The following is an 18,630-nucleotide window of genomic DNA, read 5'->3' as shown; positions in this document are numbered from 1 at the left end:
TATCCACTCTACATCGCTCCCTAACCCACTCTACATCGCTCCCTTAACCCACTCTACATCGCCCCTTTACCACCTTACATCGCTCCTTAACCCACTCCACATCGCTCCCTAACCCACTCTACATCGCCCCTTTATCCACTCTACATCGCTCCCTAGCCCACTCCACATCGCCCCTTAACCCACTCTACATCGCCCCTTAACCCACTCTACATCGCCCCTTTATCCACTCCACATCGCCCCTTAACCCACTCTACATCGCTCCTTTATCCACTCTACATCGCTCCTTTATCCACTCTACATCGCTCCCTAACCCACTCTACATCGCTCCCTTAACCCACTCTACATCGCCCCTTTACCACCTTACATCGCTCCTTAACCCACTCCACATCGCTCCCTAACCCACTCTACATCGCCCCTTTATCCACTCTACATCGCTCCCTAGCCCACTCCACATCGCCCCTTAACCCACTCTACATCGCCCCTTAACCCACTCTACATCGCCCCTTTATCCACTCCACATCGCCCCTTAACCCACTCCACATCGCTCCCTAACCCACTCGACACCGCTCCCTAACCCACTCTACATCGCTCCCTAACCCACTCCACATCGCCCCTTTACCCACTCCACATCGCCCCTTTACCCACTCCACATCGCCCCTTAACTCACTCTACATCGCTCCCTAACCCACTCTACATCGCCCCTTTACCCACTCTACATCGCTCCTTTACCCACTCCACATCGCCCCTTAACCCACTCCACATCGCTCCCTAACCCACTCCACATCGCTCCCTTATCCACTCTACATCGCCCCTTAACCCACTCCACATCGCCCCTTAATCCACTCTACATCGCTCCTCTATCCACTCTACATCGCTCCCTAACCCACTCTACATCGCTCCCTAACCCACTCTACATCGCCCCTTAACCCACTCTTCATCGCTCCTCTATCCACTCTACATCGCCCCTTTACCCACTCTACATCGCTCCTTTACCCACTCTACGTCGCTCCCTAACCCACTCTACGTCGCTCCCTAACCCACTCTACATCGCCCCTTTATCCACTCCTCATCGCCCCTTTACCCACTCTACATCGCTCCTTAACCCACTCTACATCGCTCCTTAACCCACTCTACATCGCCCCTTTATCCACTCTACATCGCCCCTTAACCCACTCTACATCGCTCCTTAACCCACTCTACATCGCTCCCTAACCCACTCTACATCGCCCCTTTACCCACTCTACATCGCTCCTCTATCCACTCCACATCGCCCCTTTATCCACTCTACATCGCCCCTTTACCCACTCTACATCGCCCTTTAACCCACTCTACATCGCTCCCTAATCCACTCTACATCGCTCCTTTATCCACTCCACATCGCCCCTCTACCCACTCTACATCGCCCCTTTATCCACTCTACATCGCCCCTTAACCCACTCTACATCGCCCCTTTATCCACCTTACATCGCCCCTTTATCCACTCCACATCGCTCCCTAACCCACTTCACATCGCCCCTTTATCCACTCCACATCGCTCCTTATCCACTCCACATCGCCCCTTAACCCACTCCACATCGCCCCTTAACCCACTCTACATCGCCCCTTTACCCACTCTACATCGCTCCTTTACCCACTCTACATCGCTCCCTAACCCACTCTACATCGCCCCTTTACCCACTCTACATCGCTCCTCTATCCACTCCACATCGCCCCTTTATCCACTCTACATCGCTCCTTTATCCACTCCACATCGCCCCTCTACCCACTCTACATCGCCCCTTTATCCACTCTACATCGCCCCTTTATACACTCTACATCGCCCCTTTATACACTCTACATCGCTCCTTAACCCACTCTACATCACCCCTTAACCCACTCTACATCCCTTGAATCACCTCGCCATAATACCGCTATGACCTCTATAAACCATAGCAATAACTTGTGCCTTGTCACCCTTCACTTCCCTTCTGACTGAGTCCATCGACTGGTTGATCCAGGTTAGGTATGGGAATGGTGATGGTGAGGGTCTTACCAAGTTGGCTAAAGCTTTAAAAAAGTTGATTGAGGAGGCTATAAGTAGCGCTACTAAGTCCCTCCAAGCCGAAAAAAAGAAACTTTCTTGCCCCTTCAAATACTCTGATAAAGAGACTTACTGTCAGTACTACGAGAAGCAAATTAGTGACACTACTAAGAAGCTTAAAGAATCTGGGAAAAAAGAAAATGAAATCGCTGAAAATCACAATATAAAGTTTAATAAAACATGTCTAGAAGAGTGTATAAATGCTCACAAAAAACATCCTCCATCTCCTGCCATAAAGGACATTGAGTCCAAGTTGTCTCAGCTTGAAAAGCTTAAAGAGAGTCTTACTGGATTTACTGAAAAAAACAATTGCAAAAATCTTTTAGAAAACCTCTGCTCTGGCCTCGAGACTTTCCTCGGCTTCAATCCATCTTCCAAAGGCTACGATGGCCAGGGCATTGTGTACTCCGACCTGGACAGGCTGTGTGACGGGGTGATGGGATTTTTGAGTGGTGTTCTCAGTAACATCTACAGCCATTTAGGGCAGCATAAAAACACTTTAAATGAAGCAATTACGCTTCTTGAGCAAAATAAACACGCCGGTAAAAAAGGTTTTAATGTTGCGATTGGAAAGGTGGTCGAAGGGGTGGGGAGGTATAATGGTAATGTAAAAAAGTCGAATGACCTTGTTAAGACGGCAATTAAAAATCTTCAAAGAGGCATGAAAAACTATAAAAAAGAAGAGTTACAAACTAAATTGCCAAATAGCATTGATCCAAAAAGGCCTACGGCTTCCACCCAAGAGAGTGTCGAGAAGGCAAAATCCTTGGTGGAGGATTGTCGAAAATATGCAAAAGACTTTATTACTGCTGTTGACATTAAAACAAAAACAGACGCCACAAAAAATGCGATAAAAGACTTAAATCCCAAATTGCGTGATACAATTGAGAACGTGCGTAAGAATATGCAGCATGAGAGTAAGCGTCTTAAAGAGTTGTCGAGTAAAGAGAGTAAGGATTTAGAGGCAACGGAAGATAAAATTAAGAAGACGTTGAGCAGTTTGAAAGTGAACGTGGACTGTAGAATTGATGCGCAAATGAAGGAGTTGATTAAAAACATTAATGAGCGAGTTACGAAAATTTCAGATGAACTTAACACAATAAATAGCAATCTGCTGCATCACCTTGATGCATTCGAAGGATGGATTAAGCAGGCGGAAGTCGCCGTTGAGGCGGCGCTAAAGCAGGTTGAGAACATATTGGAGTATGTGAATCAGGGCTCTACGTTCAATAAAGTTTCTTCAATTTATGAGGCTGCTGATGGGCTTAAGAAGCAGGTTGATATGTTATATGACGCTGGAGAGGAAGCTAAGAAAAAAGTAGCGGAGACAGTTAAAACAGCGCTTGGGAAGGTGAAAGACATGGACGGAAAGCTTAAAGAGGATTTGTATAAGGTGAAGCAAGCGGTGGAGGGGCAGGTGACGGGGATTAAGGAGGCGATTGGGAAGTTGTATGATAAATTTGATGCATACGGTAGAGGTCTGAAAAGCAAGGAAAATAAGAAACAGCTTCAGGAGGTCATCAAACATTTGAAAGGGCAAGTTGCAAGCATTAGAGGAAAAGGAGCACCTCGACCAGAAGGTCTTGCCGCTATTTTGAATGCCGTCCTAGATCATGGAAATAAGTATAAGAGCTTCGAGACGATTGTGGATGCCTGGTTAGATGATATTTTGAGGAAAGATAAGACGGCGCAGGATTATACACGGGACTATAATACAGCTAATTATGATAAGTTAAACCCGGATTACAAGACTGGTGGAAAAGCAGGCGTCAATACATCGCTCAACAAAATAATAAGGGATATGATTAAGAAAGAATTTACGACGAGTGCAATTCCTCAAGCAGGTGAAAGAGTTCGACAACTAATGGAGCATAAAACAGAAGAAGGAGTCATAAAGAACACACTTAACGCTGTCAAACAAGCCTGCCATGATTTTGTCAAACTGCTTGATGCCAAATTCGACGAAACGGACATTTATGAGTCCGCCGAATCTATACTCGGTGATATTGAGAGAGCTATTCTGCTAAAAAGTCAGAAGACATCAGAACAAAGCGCTTCACTTCTGATTGCCATTGAATATACGATCATAGCGCTTTACACAACTGCTAAACAAACCGCAGAACAAGTCGAAAAATTGCTTAATGACTGTAAATTTATAAGCTTAGACAACATACATAACAACGCAAATGATCTTGTAGGGAAAATTGATAAGGCACTTAACGTAGGCAATTCCGCTGATGAGACGAACTACGCCGCCGCCGTAGACACCGCGATCGACGAGGTGACGAATGAGATTGGAAGAAAGTTGCCGAACGGAACGAGTCAAACAGTCACGCTCGAAACGGAAACGACGTTTAACACATACAATAAATTTGTCATACAAGAATCGGGTCCCATTAAAAACGGCACTGAACTAACCGGCACCTCCGATGAAGGCTCCCTCCCCGCGGCGATCGGTGAGATTAGGGAGCAAGTGCAGAATGCTTTGTCTAATATCGACACCTTTAGCGGTCAAGTTGCCATGAAATATGCCGACGTTACCAATGACCTCAACAACCTGTGCAGTGCAATTCAATATGCCGCTGAACTGGATCCTGCTAGTGCCAAAACGGAATTACTCAAGCTGCGAGATACATACTTTAAGAAGCACGAAGAAAAGGCAACTGGCACTGAGCATAGCATCAAGAAGATCAAGCATGACCTCACTGAACTCCAAAAGACGCTTGTCGACAAACCAATCGAGTTGACCAAGAAGTTACTCAAATTCACCTCGGATGCTGAAAAGCACTTCGCCGATGAACTGAAAAAGGAGGTTGAAAAAGACATTCAAAACGCAGAAAAGTCCCTCACCTCCCACGTCCGCTGGCAGTACGTCGACTCCATAAAGCTCCTGCTCCAGGCGTGCGCGGATAAAGCGCAAGAGGAACTGTCACCATTGCCAAAACTCATCGACATCGACTTGACGATTGGCTTCAAGGGCTTCATGAAAGCTGTCGAGGGTGAAGTTACGGAAGGTAAAAACATCGGCCAAAATATTGAGAAGCTTAGCAGTCGTGCAGCCGACCCCGTTGATTCGGCGGATAAGAGAACAGCATTCCAAAATCTGTCGAAAGCATTCAAACACTTCTGGTCACCCCTCGCATCCTATGTCAACAAAGAGATCGTCAGACTTAACGAAGAGGAAAACGACAAAAAGCATCCCGCTGTCAAGGATGTCTATGACTATCACGGACAGCTAATTGCAATTTACGACGCATTTAATGAAGCGCTTACCCACATCAATAAGACGCACAGATATGACCACACCCTGCCCGAGCTGCTTGACAACGTTGACGCTGCAATTGCCAACCTCAAACCTGACGGCTTTGCCAAGCCGAGCAGTCCGGTCATCGACAGCCTAACGGAAGGGCTTACGCACTTCGTCGGTGAGTTGAGAAAAGTTTACATTTCCGCGTACGATAAAGAAACGTTTGAAAGTGAGCTGATACATGACACCGGCAAAGATGTCGTTTACAGCAATAATGTCGATCGGATTAAGGAATTGACAAAGTACGGCGAGAAGTGCGCGAAAGTCTTTTTGACGCTGCTAGAGGTGCTTACACATGAGTTGGATGGGTTGAAGAAGGGATGCGGTAAACATCAAACCAAGCAGATTAGTTTGAAAGCGCTGGAAAACCGTAAAAGCGTAGATAATCCGCTCGGAGCTTTTTTCCAAAAGAACGGTTACCGGGTATCCAAGGAGGCAGATTCCCACGAGGGGGAGTTGAGAAATAAAACGAAGTTTACGGCAAAGGAAATTTCGGACAATCTGCTAAATAAACATCTGAATTTTAACTATGACGCCATCAAAGAGTGGAAGAAAACGAAAAACAACGCCGCTGCACGAAGCAGCCACGCTGCATCACAGATCACTCTCCTCGACATACTTGACTTCTTCCACGAGCACCTGCTCGACTATTTTAAGACATCTCACCTTCGCCACATTCCATCGCCAAAAGCACCGTGCAATATCTATCAGATGCTGCAATGGCTCACTGGACTGCGGTATAATCCCATGTATGAGACACTATGCGGGCACTTCAAGGGACTGTTCAAGAAACCTGAAGGAGACAAAGCGCAGAAGGATTCCGAGTACAAGCTTGATTCCACTGAGACGAAGTTGAACGCTGAGGAATTAACCACGATGCTTCGCAGAGTTTGCAACTACTCCGTTGACGTCCTGGTTGCCATCCAGGGCCACGGGCACGCGGATGGTGTATATGCCGTTGACTTCTACGTTAACAGCGAAGGTCTGTCGTACCCGAGTAACCCCGGCCAATGTTTCGATTTACTCGTCGACGTAGCATCCAGAGTATACCACCAGATGCTATTCCTTTACAAGCAGTGCAACAACGGTCCTCAGAGCTCCGGTTGGTCGGACTGCCACTACGGCAGGGGCATCGCCGGGTCAGCGTGGAACTGCAATACCCTTCAATGTCCCGACCAAGAGTGTGAGCAAAAGCATGACCAAACGGCCGACCAACATTACAAGTGCGGTGTAAAGTCGCCACTTCAGTCGTTCCTTGAGGATGGCCTCCCAGGGTTCTTACCACATCAGTTCACTAAGCCGGGTTGTAAGCTGGAATGCGCTGTGCCGAATCACTTCGGCAAACCGTGCCTGACTCCTATGGGATTCACGGACATTGGTATCGCAGCTTCTCACACGAAGCAGGGCAAGCATCTGAAGGACGTGCTTGAGAAATTCTGTGGTACCGTAGATCCACGCCTCACCAAGTTATGCTCCATGCTGACGTGTCTCCTCCAGAAGCCTCCGCAGACACTAGGTGACATCTTCGCTTTCTACCACAAATTCCTTGACAAGTGGGATAAGAGTAGTGAGCATAAAAACGCGGCCTTTGTAGAAGCCGTCCAAAAAGCCAATTTCGGGAATGCGCAAACGAAGTTAGATGTCGCTTGCATACAAAGCGGACACACTCACAGTGACAAGCACTTAAAAGGTGAACTTCTTACCCTTACTAAATGCAATTCAAACGTCTCGCCTACTCCGCCCTGCGGAGCATACCTGCAGCCTTTGTATCTCCAAACCCGCGAAATATATTCGAAACATCACGCAGATAGATATCTGTCATGGGTCGTGTACATCACCGACACGTTCTACGATTTGCTCAAAAAGCTGTATGATGAGTGCTGTAAGAAGTGCAAGACACCTGGATCTAGATGTTACGAAAAGTGCTGCACTGCGAATTGCCAAGTCACGTACTCCGCTGAAGAACCAACCGTAAACACACTCGAAGATGTAAAGCACAATACGAATTGCAACTCCATCGTCAAATGCCCTAATACGCATCCCACATTGTATAAGTATGGTTTTACATTCGGCAGTCCGCATGACCTCAGTGGCCAATACCACGCGAAAACAAGACGCACCTGCAAGGACTTTTGCACAGCCTTAGAGAGAGTTATTGGTAAAGGATGCTTACTTGCAGATTTGCTCAAGCATATTGACAATTTCCTCTGGATCATCAGACAACCCTTCTCCTACCTTGTCCTTTCCCTCTGGCTCCTCTCCCTCTTCTACCTCCTCCACATCATGGTCATCCGCCTAGACCTGCTCCACATCAAATCGCATTTGCATAGTCCCTCATCGCACCGTATCGCCGCTCAATCATTACTCGCTGCTGCACGTGTTAACAAGCTCAACAGAGTGTTTTATCTGCAACCATAATCGTACTCACGTGTTTACTATCTACACTCACTTAGCATATCACCTACTCACCTAACTTATGAATTGTTGTTTAATGTGTTGTATCACTCATTAACCGTTGTATGTGATTGTGTAATAGTTAACTAAAGTGTTGACCAATGTGCTGACCAATGCCATGACCAATGCCATGACTAACGTGGTCACCAATGCCATGACCAGAGTGGTGACCTATGTGCTGACCAAAGCGGTGACCAAGGTGCTGACCAATGTGCTGACCAAAGTGGTGACCAATGTCATGACCAAAGTGGTGACCAGAGTGTTGACCAACGTGTTGATCAAGATGCTGACCAACGTGGTGACCAAGGTGGTGACCAAAGTGCTGACCAATGCCATGACCAACGTGGTGACCAAAGTGCTGACCAATGTGCTGACCAATGTGCTGACCAACGTGCTGACCAACGTGATGACCAACGTGATGACCAATGTGCTGACCAACGTGATGACCAACGTGATGACCAATGTGCTGACCAACGTGGTGACCAATGCCATGACCTAAGAGGTGACCAATGTGCTGACCAACGTGCTGACCAACGTGCTGACCAAAGTGTTGACCAACGTGCTGACCAAAGTGGTGACCAAAGTGGTGACCAAAGTGCTGACCAATGCCACGACCTAAGTGGTGACCAATGCCATGACCAAAGTGCTGACCAAGGTGCTGACCAAGGTGCTGACCAACGTGTTCACCTATGTGCTGACCAATGTGCTGACCAATGTGTTGACCAAAGTGGTGACCAAAGTGGTGACCAATGCCATGACTAAAGTGGTGACCAATGCCATGACTAAAGTGCTGACCAATGTTGTGACCAATGCCATGACCAAAGTGGTGACCAAAGTGCTGACAAACGTGTTGACCAATGCCATGACCAACGTGGTGACCTATGTGCTGACCAAGTTGATGGTCACGGCGGCGATGACATGGTAACGGCAGCGAGGACATGGTAACGGCAGCGAGGACATGGTCACGGCAGCGATGACATGCTTACGGCAGCGATGACATGGACACGGCAGCGATGACATGGTGACCTAAGTGGTGATTATTATCCACTCTTCATCGCCCCTTTATCCACTCTACATCGCCCCTTTATCCACTCTACATCGCCCCTTAACCCACCCTACATCGCTCCCTAAGCCACTCTACATCGCCCCCTAACCCACTCGACATCGCCCCTTTACCCACTCTACACCGCCCCTTGATCCACTCTACATCGCTCCCTAACCCACTCCACATCGCTCCCTAACCCACTCCACATCGCTCCCTAACCCACTCCACATCGCTCCCTAACCCACTCTACATCGCTCCGTAACCCACTCCACATCGCCCCTTATCCACTCTACATCGCTCCCTAACCCACTCTACATCGCTCCCTAATCCACTCTACATCGCCCCTTTACCCACTCTACATCGCTCCCTAATCCACTCTTCATCGCCCCTTAACCTACTCTACATCGCTCCCTAATCCACTCTTCATCGCCCCTTTATCCACTCCACATCGCCCCTTTATCCACTCTGCGTCGCTCTTTTATCCACTCTACATCGCTCCCTAATCCACTCTACATCGCCCCTTATCCACTCTTCATCGCCCCTTTATCCACTCTACATCGCTCCCTAACCCACTCCTCATCGCCCCTTTACCCACTCTACATCGCCCCTTTATCCACTCTACATCGCCCCTTTACCCACCCTTCATCGCTCCTTAACCCACTCTACATCGCTCCCTAACCCACTCTACATCGCCCCTTAACCCACTCTACATCGCCCCCTAATCCACTCCACATCGCCCCTTACCCACTCACATCTACATCGCCCCTTAACCCACTCCACATCGCCCCTTTATCCACTCTACATCGCCCCTTTATCCACCCTTCATCGCCCCTTTACCCACTCTACATCGCCCCTTAACCCACTCTACATCGCCCCTTAACCCACTCCACATCGCCCCTTAACCCACTCTACATCGCTCCCTAACCCACTGTACATCGCTCCTTTATCCACTCTACATCGCTCCCTAATCCACTCTACATCGCTCCCTAACCCACTCTACATCGCCCCTTAACCCACTCTACATCGCTCCCTAACCCACTCTACATCGCTCCTCTATCCACTCCACATCGCCCCTTATCCACTCTACATCGCTCCTTTATCCACTCTACATCGCTCCCTTATCCACTCTACATCGCTCCTTAACCCACTCTACATCGCTCCCTAACCCACTCCACATCGCTCCTCTATCCACTCTACATCGCCCCTTAACCCACTCCACATCGCCCCTTAACCCACTCTACATCGCTCCCTAACCCACTCTACATCGCTCCTTTATCCACTCTACATCGCTCCTTAACCCACCCTACATCGCCCCTTTATCCACTCTACATCGCCCCTTAACCCACTCTACATCGCCCCTTTATCCACTCTACATCGCCCCTTTACCCACTCTACATCGCTCCCTAAACCACTCTACATCGCTCCTTAACCCACTCTACATCGCTCCTTTACCCACTCTACATCGCTCCTTAACCCACTCTACATCGCCCCTTTATCCACTCTACATCGCCCCTTTATCCACTCTACATCGCCCCTTAACCCACCCTACATCGCTCCCTAAGCCACTCTACATCGCCCCCTAACCCACTCGACATCGCCCCTTTACCCACTCTACACCGCCCCTTGATCCACTCTACATCGCTCCCTAACCCACTCCACATCGCTCCCTAACCCACTCCACATCGCTCCCTAACCCACTCCACATCGCTCCCTAACCCACTCTACATCGCCCCTTAACCCACTCTACATCGCCCCTTATCCACTCCACATCGCTCCCTAACCCACTCTACATCGCTCCCTAATCCACCCTACATCGCTCCCTAACACACTCCACATCGCCCCTTTATCCACTCTACATCGCTCCCTTATCTACTCTACATCCCTTGAATTACCTCGCCATAATACCCCTATGACCTCTATAAACCATCCTAATAACTTGTGCCTTGTCACCCTTCACTTTCCTTCCTCCACCTCTTGCCACTGCCCTGACCATGTGCCGCCTAGGGAGCTTGGCAAGAAATTTGACAAAATTTAAAACCTTAAAAATACCTCAAATAACAACCCTACTAACATCCTTACTAACCTCTGCTCCGGCCTCGAGACTTTCCTCGGCTTCAACTCTGCTACCAAAGGCTACGATGGCAGTGGGATAGTGTACTCTGACCTTGACAGGCTGTGTGACGGGGTGATGGGATTTTTGTATCAGGTGCTTAAGAATGTCAGCGAGAAACAGCCTTACAGTGTGGGTAAAACAACGTTAATTAGTGCGACTAAAGAGATTAGAAAAGAAATTTGGAATGGTCATGAAGCTTTTAAAAGGTGTATCCAAAAGGTCACCGGTAAAGTGTCGGCATACAATATGAGTGTTATGAATTGCAATGATAGTTTGAAAAATCTAATCGAGAAGTTGATAGATTACTCAAAAACCGACGGATCGTTGATGAAAGGCGTTAAAAGCATTGATGCTGATAAAGTGACTGGGACGTCTGGGAACGACGCACAGGTGTACCAGACTGAAAAGTTGCTGCTAAATTGCATTACATACATAAAAAAATTCAACAGCGATATAGATACAAACAAGCCACAAAACAAAAAAATTAGAGAGGCACTCAACGATCTTAATTACAAGCTGCGTGACAAAATAGACACTGCTCGTAATGTTATAAAATATGAGACTGAGCGTTTGACCAAGTTGTCGGCAAAGGAGTCTGACGATTTGGGAACAATGAAAGAATTAATATCGACAAAACTTGAAAACGTCAAAAGCTGCGTGAATGATAATATAGATAAAGATGTAAAATTGTTGGCGGACAGATTAAAGGAGGCGGTTAAAATAATTTTGGTTTTGCTTGAAAAAATTGATACGAATTTGACTAAGTATGTTGGCGAATTGGAAGCATGTATCAATAGTGCGGACAGTATGATTAACAGTGCAATGGAAGGGATGCAGAAGATGGAAAGAAAAGAGATTGGCAGATCGGCAACTAACGAAATTTACACGTCGACTGACGTATTAACGGCGTGGAAAGATAGGCTTGACGCTTATTGGAGAGACCTTTTAGCCTTGACTGGTCAGGTTGATCAGACTATTACGGAGCTCGGAGAACAATTTGAAAATCAGAAAGACATTAATAACATTTTCGATAAGATAAAAAATGAGATGGTGAGTATAAAAGGACAGGGAAGCACGAGAGCTACGAAAGGCCTGCAGGGTGTTTTGAATGTATTAAACACATACAGTTATCAGTATGGCGCTGGATTTGAAAAGACGGTGGAAGGGTGGCTAAACGACATCGTGGGTGAGGAAAAGGGTAGAAAAGGATGGTTACAAACTTATGTGAATGGGTATATCGCCAATTACTTAGGCGGTGAAAACACTGGGAAGTTTACCGACAAAGGCAGTCAGGAAAATATAAACAAGGTTATTAAAGATAAGATTATGGATCAACTCAAGACCTCCGGCGCCAATATTATCGATATCACCGGTAAAAAGGTTCAACAAGAAATTAATGATAATGTCGAAAATAAACCCAAATCAACTGATAACGTTGAAAAATATGTCGAAGCCATCAAACTCGGTTGTAACAATTTCGCAGAACAACTAGAGAGTAAGATACATGAAAATGTGGGATCCATTGTCGGAGCAGTCAACAGTGCGGTAAACAATGGCGTCGCCATTACTAAAACTACTAATCTTTCTGAGGCCATCTATGCCACCCTCTCATTTCTCTCATGTAAATCTAGGCAGGTTGCTAACGAACTTCATTCATTTGCACTGGGGAACAGTATTCGTGGCCGCCAAAGCATCGCCCAAACCTTAGACACAGCGCTGTCAGATGCTAAAAAGCTACATCGTCAACTTGAAACAGCTACCGGGAAATCTAACACAACTGAGAACTTTGCTGGTAAACTCGATGAAACAATCGAAGCTGTTAGAAACAGAGTTGAGGATATAACGGTTCATGAGATTAAAGCGGGCATCAGTAGTATGTCTTCCAAAATAAAAAAAAGTCTCGATGCAATCACCGAGGAGTTCGCCCGTTCTGCTGCAGATGTTAACAAATTATTGCAGACTCTTAAAAGTAAAACGATCGGTAAGTCGACTGATATGAAAGTGGTTAAAGGCAGTCTACAAGAAATCAAGGACAATCTTCACAACCTCCGCACTGGTGACTTGGGACGTGCCATTAAGAAAGCCAAGGAGTTCGTTAACGGAGCCGATGATGTACGCAATAAAACAATAGACGGACTTAAGGCACACGTTGGCACGAACGTGACAGAAGCCAAGGAACATCTCACCAAAAAGGCCCGTATAGATTACGTTTCGTCCATTAAAATGCTGCTCACACAATTTGCGGAAAAGATTCACAGCGAACTAGATACGCTGCCAACCCATATCGATGAAGACCTGCAAAAAGGCTATAAAGGTTTTATGGGAAAATTGCATGAAACATTGACTACCAACATCGTTCCTAAGAAAGATGACTTAAAACTCGACACTCTGTCTGAGGCTTTCCAGAATTTCTGCTCACCACTCCACGCCTACCTCAAAGATGAGATCGGCAGAGAGAACGACGCCAACCATGCCAAGAAACACCCTTCGTCTCAGAGGCCAACAAACAACTACGCCGACGCCGTTACTTGCGTACAAAATGAACTCGAGAAATTAATCCACCAAATCAGAGCCGGCAACAGGTACGATCATCATGTGCCCAGACTGCTGAACGGACTGACCGATGCGATCGATGGCCTCCACCCTGAGTCATTTTCTGAGCCGAACACTCCGCTGCTGGAAACCATTGCCCACGGCCTCCGGGGTCTGGTGGGTGAACTTGGAAAGGCGTACATTAATAGATATGATGGAGGCTCGGAGGGTATGATATTAGTCGATGCAAGAACTACGAAAGTTACGGATGATGGCAACAAGTGCGCTAAAGTGTGCCTGTCGCTGCTCTCCATCCTGTATTCCGAGTTCAAGACTATACTTAAGTACTGCGTTGCAAGGTGTAAAAGCGATCAAATAAACATAAACACAGAGCTCGGAAAATATTTCGCCACTCAAGGCTACAAGGTTACCGAGGACGGGAAGAAGCACTGGGAGCTGCAGGACAGTAAAGGCATGACAGGACTATTCATCTGCAAACGTATGTTCGGAAGTGATGAACACCACTTGTATTACATTGATAAATCCAAGCAAAACGCACTGGATACACTGCACGACTGTCTCCAGATATATTACCAAGTCTGCCACGTCGCCACCTTCTCTGCGAAGAAACGTCCATGTAACATCTTCGAGATGCTTTGCTGGATGTCCGGGCTACCGTGCAATAACGTGTTTGACGAAATGTTACATGAGACTGTCAGTGAACTGTTCGTCGATCCCACTAAACAGCCCGAAGACGCCGATGGCATCCCCGTCACATATATCAGCGACAAACCCCTGGCAGCGTATCCACAAAACATAGCGATGGATGATACTCAGCGAGCAGTGAAACGCCTATGTTCAAGATCTCATGATATTCTCACAACAATAGCTGGAACCGGGGATGCGTACTCCATGTACGCCGTCGACTACTCCACCAATTCGCTGAACTTTCACTACCCATCCAAGGGCGAAGATTGCCTCCAGATGCTATTGGACATTCTTCGCAGACTACTACCCTCACTTAAATTTTTGAATACTCAATGCGGCCTAAGCGCTGCATACCACGGCTGGTCCGGCTGTCAGTACGGCAGAGGAGTCAAACACTCCAATTGGCAATGCGGTGAACATCCCGCCGACGAGTCAACCGATTGCCTACCTAGATCACCGTTGATGTCGTATCTTCGCGACTGCCTACCCGGGTGCCTGCCTCACCAGTTGGTTTCAGCGGGGTGTAAGTCCGAGTGTAAAACGTGTCCCAAAAGTCTACCCGGTGCGCCATGTATAACACCACTTGGGTTCAGAGGTTTCTCCGGAAGCACTAAGACAGGTAAGGACATCTCTAACGTGCTGACCAAATTCTTCGACAATTCTAATATTAACACGCTGTTCGGTCTGCTGCCCAAGCCGCCGTCTACATTGCCCGAACACTTCCAATTTGCGTTGACGTTAAGTAGTATGTTAGATTATGCTAACGGCGCTGGTGATGTCAGCTTAGCTTTTGTAACAAAAACGAAAGCGCTGTCCATCGAGCTATACAAGGAGACAAGCAAACTCACAGGTGCGCTGCAGAATGCATATCGCAACCAAACGGGTCACAACAGCTCGGGCCATTCCAAATCTACGGAAGCTGACTTGTGGAGCCTGTCAAGAGAATCATGCAATCTACCTCATGACAGGGATATTCACTGCGCTCCCTACCTCTGCTCCACAGCTTCCGATGCGTACAAGTACCTCGCCAAAAAGCACGCCGATCTCTACCTGTCATGGGCTGTATATCTGCCGTGGACATTCTACAGTTACCTTAAATCGTTGCTCGATGCGTTCCAGCAGATTGATTGTGGAGGCTCCGGTTGTACGAAATGTTCGTGCAAGCCGGGTAAGCATGGTGTCGAATACAGCTGCAAGTGCAAAGCATTGATAAGCTGTCGTGGAGTGATGACTACGTTCTACCAATACGGGTTCACTTTTGGCAACGCAAAAACGCTGTATGGAACTAACAGAAAATTCTGCCTCAGTTTCCATACACAACTGAGTAATCTGCTGAAATCGCAACACTTCGCCAAATTATTTGAGGAATGTGACAACTTCATTTGGACCATCAGAGAACCGTTCACCTACCTAGTGCTGGCGCTCTGGCTCCTCTCCCTCTTCTACCTCATTTGCGTCATGGTTGGCAGACTGGATGTGCTCCACATACGCTCACACCTGAGGATACCGTCATCGCACAAGATAACGGCGCAATCTCTGTTGGCTGCAGCGCAAGTCGGAAAGCTTGCCAAGATATCGTACCTGCAGCCGTGATCATCGTCACATTTGTAATTCACAGTAACTCACCTAGCATATCACCTACTCACCTAACTGACAAACGTAGTCTAATGTCTCGAATTACTCCAGCGGCAACCTGTGAACTAAATAGCGTTGAAATTAGGTGATGAGTGAACGACAATGCAAAGTGATAACCTAGGAACCAGGCGAAGTGCTAACCTAGCAACCAGGCTAAGTGCTAAGCTAGCAACCAGGCAAAGTGCTAAGCTAGCAGCCGGGCAACGTGGTAAGCTAACAACCAGGCAATGTGTTAACCTAGCATCCAGGCAAAGTGGTAAGCTAGCAATCAGGCAAAGTGGTAAGCTGGCGGATTAACCGTAATTTGGTGGGTGTTGTGGCACGTTAATTGTCTGGTGCGTTGAGTTATGCGTTGACTGTGAGAGGCGTCCGCGTTGCCCATTGAGTGAGTGTCACGTGAGGCTGGGTGATTGGTCGCTAACGTAGGCGGCCGTGAAGGCCGCGGCGGGTGACCGAAGTCGTGTGTTGCGAGTCACTGGCACGGTGGCGTAATCCGCGTTGGCCCGGTTAAATGGCATTTATAGGCGCCAATGTAGCGATCGTTAGTATCACATTTAGGCACGTAGCCGACACGCTCCGCCAGCATGGCGCCGATACCGCGTCTCGTAGCACGGTGCTGCTGCACTGTGGGAGTCGAGCGCACGGGGTTCGCTGCAATTTTATAGACATCGAGTGAATAATGATTATAATTGATTGTTAGTTGCTTATAACATGCGTCGCGTCAGGCGTGGCCGTGGTATCCTGGGCAGCGTGGGTGTCGGTGGCCTGGGCTGGGGGGATACAGGAGTGAGGGTGCGTGTTGATGAGGGTACTGGGAGCGGCAGTGGTAGTGTTGCAGTTGGTGAGTGCTGCTTAGGTGATTGATATGTTCGCAGGTTGAGTGGACTGGGAGCGGCAGTGGTACGTGTTGCAGTTGGTGAGTGCGATGCTTGAGTGATTGATATGTTCGCAGGTTGAGGGGACTGGGAGGGGAGCGGGAAGATGAGCGGACTCTTGGACTGTAACTGTGGCAAACAGTGTCGAGAGCGTGTGGTGTGTAATTGCTGTCCCTGGTGTTGTGCAAAATGTAAGCCAAGGAGATGTCTTCCATGTCTCCATTTGTCTGGTTTGCGCATGACGGGATTCGGGGATTGCAATGATACAATATGTGGAGACTGTGACAAAGAACAATGCCAATGTTTCTGTTGTAGGACTAAACGCCATGATACTTCTCTTCGTGCCCAGCGTGCCGCCAAGTCCCTTGCTTCCTCCCGTGCCCTCGGTTCCTCCACCTCCTCCCATGTTCAGCAGCGCTCCGACAATCACCACCCAGCTGCCATCGCCTCCGATTCAGCATCTACAAACGTCCTCCCTTACATCATCGCCGCCGTCGCCCTCATCTTCCTCGTCATCTGCGTCATGATCTACTTCCGCATCCGGCCGTTCCACAGGGTGCGGTATCTACTGCGCAGCTGATCGCAATCACCTAACTGGCAACTGGCATCTAATGTGCTAGACTACGTAAGCATTGCGTTGATGATCAATCACATGAGCAGTGAGGTGACCATATCCCCGCCCCTTACATCATCGCCCCCGTGGCCCTCATCATCGTCGTCGTCTGCGTCATGGTCTACTTCCGCATCCGGCCGTTCCACAGGGTGCGGTATCTACTGCGCAGCTGATCGCAATCACCTAACTGGCAACTGGCATCTAATGTTGTAGACAGTAATGATTGCGTTGATGGCGAATCACATGACCAGTGAGATGACCAAGCACCTGACCAATGCCATGACCTAACTGCTGACCAATCACCTGACCAGAGTGCTGACCAAAGTGTTGACCAATGTGCTGCCCAAAGTGTTGACCAACGTGTTGACCAATGCCATGACCAAAGTGCTGACCAGAGTGGTGACCAACGTGTTGACCAATGCCATGACCAACGTGTTGACCAAGCACCTGACCTAAGTGGTGATTATTATCCACTCTACATCGCTCCCTAACACACTCTACACCGCCCCTTAACCCACTCTACATCGCTCCCTAACCCACCCTACATCGCTCCTTAACCCACTCCTCATCGCCCCTTTATCCACTCTACATCGCCCCTTTATCCACTCTACACCGCTCCTTAACCCACTCCTCATCGCCCCTTTATCCACTCTACATCGCCCCTTTATCCACTCTACATCGCTCCCTAACCCACTCTACATCGCCCCTTAATCCACTCTACATCGCTCCCTTATCCACTCTACATCGCCCCTTTATCCACTCCACATCGCTCCCTAATCCACTCTACATCGCCCCTTTATCCACTCTACATCGCTCCCTAACCCAGTCAACATCGCCCCTTATCCACTCTACATCGCCCCTTTACCCACCCTACATCGCTCCCTTATCCACTCTACATCGCTCCTTTAGCCACTCTACATCGCTCCCTAACCCACTCTACATCGCTCCCTAACCCACTCTACATCGCTCCTTTACCCACTCTACATCGCTCCCTAACCCACTCTACATCGCTCCTTTATCCACTCTACATCGCCCCTTAACCCACTCTACATCGCTCCCTTATCCACTCCACATCGCTCCCTAACCCACTCTACATAGCTCCCTAACCCACCTTACATCGCCCCTTTATCCACTCCACATCGCCCCTTACTCCACTATACATCGCCCCTTAACCCACTCTTCATCGCTCCTCTACCCACTCTATATCGCTCCCTAGCCCACTCCACATCGCTCCCTAACCCACTCTACATCGCCCCTTTATCCACTCT

General features: G+C 48.2%; 3 protein-coding genes across 3 annotated transcripts; all 3 read left to right on the top strand.

The window, feature by feature from the left end:
• Positions 1-2,516: 2,516 nt before the first annotated feature.
• Positions 2,517-7,805, top strand: BBBOND_0003300 (hypothetical protein, conserved; the record flags this gene model as incomplete). Its single annotated transcript, XM_012915164.1, has 1 exon — positions 2,517-7,805. One exon carries the CDS (start codon positions 2,517-2,519, stop codon positions 7,803-7,805), a length of 5,289 nt encoding a protein of 1,762 aa, XP_012770618.1.
• Positions 7,806-8,475: 670 nt separating this feature from the next.
• On the top strand, positions 8,476-8,766 carry BBBOND_0003290 (hypothetical protein, conserved; the record flags this gene model as incomplete). Its single annotated transcript, XM_012915163.1, has 1 exon — positions 8,476-8,766. One exon carries the CDS (start codon positions 8,476-8,478, stop codon positions 8,764-8,766), a length of 291 nt encoding a protein of 96 aa, XP_012770617.1.
• A 2,308-nt stretch (positions 8,767-11,074) lies between these two features.
• BBBOND_0003280 (hypothetical protein, conserved) lies at positions 11,075-15,832 on the top strand (the record flags this gene model as incomplete). The annotated part of the gene is made up of 1 exon (XM_012915162.1): positions 11,075-15,832. One exon carries the CDS (start codon positions 11,075-11,077, stop codon positions 15,830-15,832), a length of 4,758 nt encoding a protein of 1,585 aa, XP_012770616.1.
• Positions 15,833-18,630: the final 2,798 nt, after the last annotated feature.

Source organism: Babesia bigemina, scaffold Bbigscaff_70637, assembly GCF_000981445.1.
Source record: "Babesia bigemina genome assembly Bbig001, scaffold Bbigscaff_70637".
In the NCBI taxonomy this organism is placed as follows: Eukaryota; Apicomplexa; class Aconoidasida; order Piroplasmida; family Babesiidae; genus Babesia; species Babesia bigemina.
This window is presented reverse-complemented; position numbering and strand designations above follow the sequence as displayed.